Below are 4,579 nucleotides of genomic sequence, written 5' to 3'. Positions count from 1 at the left end.
ATGCATACATGTGTATAGCATCATATCTATATATTATATTATATATACACATACAGTACATTTTATATATATATATATATATATATATATATATATATGACATGTAATAATCATTATACATATTCGTATATCTATAATCAAATGATACCCACAAAAAACCTCTCCCCACCAAAATATTAAATAATAATAATAAAAATGACACGTACAAAAATTTAGGTGATGAATAATTGTTTACATGTCCCAAAAGAGAGAGAGAGAGAGAGAGACTATCTTGTTTGTCAAGATCTAGGGTTTCCTTCCTATCTCCTCTTTTTCCACAAAAACTGCAGAACTCATCTTTGGTTGGTCTTTTCTCTATTTGATGAATTTTCATTTGCCAATTTCGATGCCTTGTTTCTTCTAAACAAGAGTAAATTTCTTTTTTTCCCTTTTCCTGTCTTCTGCCATGGACATGGAGTACGACAAGAGAAGCTGCTTGATTTCACTTCTGATGAGAGTGGCCCTAATCCCTAGCTAATTCATTTTTAGTTCTAGTAAGTCTTTAACCCTAAAGTTTTTGATGATCAGCTTTGTGTATAATCTGTCGCTTATGGAGTTGAAACTTTAGTTGTATTTTTTCTTTTTTAAGGAAGGAGAGAGAGAGAGAGAGAGAGAGAGAGAGAGCCAAAAAGGAAAATGGTGGGAAGTGACCAAAGTGGATGCTCAGAGACAAAGGCCTCAAGACAAAATCAAGAAGATGAGAGTGGAAGTGGAGAGAATGATGGAGATGAAAGTATGCCCAAAAATGGAGCAAGTTCAAGCAACAGCACAGTTGAAGAGAGTGACAAGAAGCCTTCAGTTAGGCCATATGTTAGATCCAAGATGCCTAGACTTCGATGGACGCCTGAACTTCATCTTTGCTTTGTTAAAGCTGTTGAAAGACTTGGTGGTCAAGATAGTAAGCTGCTTCTTTTTTTTTTTTCCAATCTCATGCGATCTTTAGTCTCTTTTATCAAAAGGAAAAGGACTCTTATTATTTTTCTTTTTTTGGGTAATTTCTTTTGGTGCAGGAGCTACTCCTAAGTTGGTTCTTCAACTGATGAATGTTAATGGACTTAGCATTGCTCATGTCAAGAGCCATCTACAGGTTATTTTTCATAAGCTACCAAATAATTTCCTGATGACTGATCCATGAAAATAAATGACTTTGGCCAGTTATTCTAACATTATAGTTTGTGATTTTTTTCCAATTTATTGATTTTGATTAGATGTACAGAAGCAAGAAGATCGATGACCCAAGTCAAGGTAATGAAATAAATTTTGATTGTTCTTTTCCTTGAGATAAAGGGTCTGAATTGGGGAATATACTAATGCATAAAAGTTACCTTTACATGACAGTCATGGCTGATCATAGGCATCTTATGAAAAGTGGAGATCGTAATATTTATAACCTTAGCCAACTTCCCATGCTTCAAGGATACCATCAACGCCATGCTTCCAGCTACAGGTATATCAACCTCTAGAACTTATCAATTATACATTTCCTCATCTTTCTCCCTTTAAATGCTACATAGTTAGGGTTTTTTTGTTCTTTTTCTTTTTCTTCCTTTATATTATTCAGTTTCATAATAAAAATTTCCTCGTTTCTGAAGATATGGAGATGCTTCTTGGAACGCTCGAGAAAACTTTGTTTATAATTCTCATATGGGTCGGTGTTTAATTGACGAATCAAGACAAAGATTCTATGGAACAGTAGCTGAAAGGATCTTTGGAGGCAACAGTAGAAACTGGAGCAGTAATTGCAATTTCCAAACAGGTTCTTCCTCTTTTAATACTGCACATGCACAGTCTACTTGGAAAATAGAAGAGCTGATGAAAGGCGAATTAGGATCATCGGGAAATCACAACTTTTGGCAACCCCAACCAAGTTCAAGCTTCATTACAGACGGGCTCAACCCTACAACTAAACTTCAAGCCAAAGTAGAGGAAAGTAATTATGCTACTCGTTTCAATATGAAATCGCCATCAGCAACTAATCCGCAAGAGATGAAATCATCGGCGAAGAGGAAGGCCATAGATTGTAATGTTGATTTGGATTTGTCGCTAAAGTTAACACCAACAACAACTGATGGTAGCAGACGGCGGCGTAGTATGGAAGAAAGTGAAGTTGATAGTGAGTTATCTTTATCTCTGTATTCACCATCATCATCCTCAAAGCTTAGCAGATTTAAGAGAGGCCGAGAGGATGAAGATACTAATAAAGAGCACGCAAAAAGGGCAAGTACTCTGGATCTGACTATATGAATGAGACAATATTCTAAGTGAGATCCTGAGGTACTTGTCCAAAACAACGCACTTCATCATTGTCTTTTTCATTAATTACTACTACAATACAAATTAATAGCCACCCACTTCTTTCCAAGCTTCTTTCCAAGGCCTATGCACAACGTTTTTTCTTCGACATATAAAACAGGTATAGCCAATTACATAACATTTGAATTTGCTATGATCCACATAAAGATAGCAGAAGAAATTAATTTCCAAATCTCCTCATGCTTTGAGCTACCAATCACCAGAAACCATATAAAATATTTTTTATTTTGGTTCAACTTTTTATGAAGAAAAAAAAAATAGTATAGAGGCAAAACCCAAATGTTTGATCAGTACATGGATTTGATCAGTACATGGATCAAAGTACAATTAATTCTTTTCATATCAGATTGTTTAGTTGTTGAAACCATAACATTAAAGAGCTTTTGCTTTTATTCCTCTTCTTCTTCAATTCATCTTGCTGTTTGCCGTCACCTATCATTGCATGATCTTGAAATTCAGCTGCACATTAAACCACATAGCATTGCGTGATCAACCATAGCTCAGGGATGAATTCAGAAATCTGCCTTTCTGGGGTAACATATATACATATATATATATAATGTAATTTCACAATCCAATTTTTATTTTAAAAGAAGCTAATTGTAATCATAATATTTATACTAAGATTCTTTTCTGATATTCTATGTCTTGAAATCAATCTTATATATTTTATAAAGAATTTAAATTTTATGAATTTTTTAAAGAAAGTTTAATTAGAAATAAAATAATTGCTATTACAATATTGTTTTAATTTCCCTTTATTTTTTTATAAACAGCAATGACACATATATGCCTATCCAAAAACGATGTATATAACCGACACAGTTGATCATTATTTTCATATAGTGTTTTAAACATTTAGTTTGCAAAATAAATGGAAGAGTTACTAGTTAAATTATAAATTTTATATTTTTAACCTTTTTATTTAATTATTTTAATATTTTAAATTTATTTTTAAAAATAATTTTCGATGTTGATTTTTAAATTCCATAATAAAAATAATGCGAGATCCAAATATTTATAATTTAAAAATATTTAAAAAATCTAAACGAGGTAAAATAAATATTAACCGAGTCAATCGAACTTCAACTATCATATTTGATATCAAAGGCACTAGAGTTAGGATTAGGCAATGGGTAGTACTTACCTAATAAGAAATATACAAATTTGGATTTATTTAAATATAATTACCGAACACATCTCTCAAATCTAATTGTTGTATTTGCATACTATCCGATTTCATTCAAATCCGATTATATTTTATATTTATAAATATATTTTACATGTATTAATTAAATAATAGATATTCTATCCACTAAAATATGTTTATATAAATAAATTTAGATAACAAGATATATTTTTAATTAAATTATTTAATGTATAAAATATTTAAAAATAAAAATTAAATTAAAAAAATAACCTATTTGAGTTAAATAAAAATATTAATTAGAGAAGGAAGAAATTTATAAAATCTAAACCGATCAAATAAAAAATTAACAATGTTAATAAATTATTCATATTAAATGGATATTTATTGTTAATGAATATAAAACCTCAACTTATCACAGTTATTTAAAATTAAATCTAGATATGCTCAAATCAAATTATATACTTTTTAAACTCGCCGTATTAGAATATAATAGAATAAGTATCCGAAAATGCCTGGCCTCTGCCATTCCTAATGAAGATTGCACAAAATCAGTAGATTGAAGGAGAAAGGGATATTCATGGGACGAGGTGGAGACGCCTTGGGCACCAGTAAACCACAAGACTTGAACTAACCATTTTGAGCTACTAGTAATGAAAGTTAACTAAGCCAGACCAGATGAGTTTTGAACTCTTGTATATACAGATGTATTATTAATCATCAATCAATGAAGTTTTACAGTTTTGTTAAATTCTCTCTCTTTTATGTTACAAGCAACTGAATTCAGCTAATAAACTAACACAACTGTAACTGAATACTAATTGAACTAAATGTAGTAACTGAAATTTCAGCTCTGTTATGAATCCAGGAATAAGCCATGTCAGCAGTTGTAACTCGATTCTCTATATCAATTTGCAACTGGATTGTTCCTAAAATTCAATTCTATATCATGAAAAGAGATTGGATACAAACAAATCCACCCTTTTATCTCTCTGGATCAAACAAAGGGAATCACATGCAGCTGGCTGATGCTCGACATGAAGGAGCCACTGTGAGGTTAATGCAGTAAGAGACAGTCAC

At 31.4% G+C, this 4,579-nt stretch overlaps 1 protein-coding gene across 3 annotated transcripts; it reads left to right on the top strand.

The window, feature by feature from the left end:
* The first annotated feature begins 240 nt into the window (after nt 1-240).
* On the top strand, nt 241-2,401 carry LOC8261789. Of its 3 annotated transcripts, none has more exons than XM_048379940.1 (6): nt 241-262; nt 633-937; nt 1,050-1,126; nt 1,248-1,284; nt 1,378-1,486; nt 1,632-2,401. In XM_048379940.1, the coding sequence occupies exons 2-6, from the start codon at nt 676-678 to the stop codon at nt 2,281-2,283; spliced, it is 1,137 nt and encodes a 378-aa protein (XP_048235897.1). In that variant the 5' UTR covers nt 241-262; nt 633-675; the 3' UTR covers nt 2,284-2,401. The 3 variants fall into 3 exon arrangements, with proteins under 3 accessions (XP_048235897.1, XP_048235898.1, XP_025015737.1); XM_048379941.1 differs by having other exon boundaries at nt 248-266; XM_025159969.2 differs by lacking the exon at nt 241-262 and adding an exon at nt 276-533 and having other exon boundaries at nt 629-937.
* Nucleotides 2,402-4,579: the final 2,178 nt, after the last annotated feature.

Source organism: Ricinus communis, chromosome 10 (genome assembly GCF_019578655.1).
Source record: "Ricinus communis isolate WT05 ecotype wild-type chromosome 10, ASM1957865v1, whole genome shotgun sequence".
Taxonomy (NCBI): Eukaryota; Viridiplantae; Streptophyta; class Magnoliopsida; order Malpighiales; family Euphorbiaceae; genus Ricinus; species Ricinus communis.
This window is presented reverse-complemented; position numbering and strand designations above follow the sequence as displayed.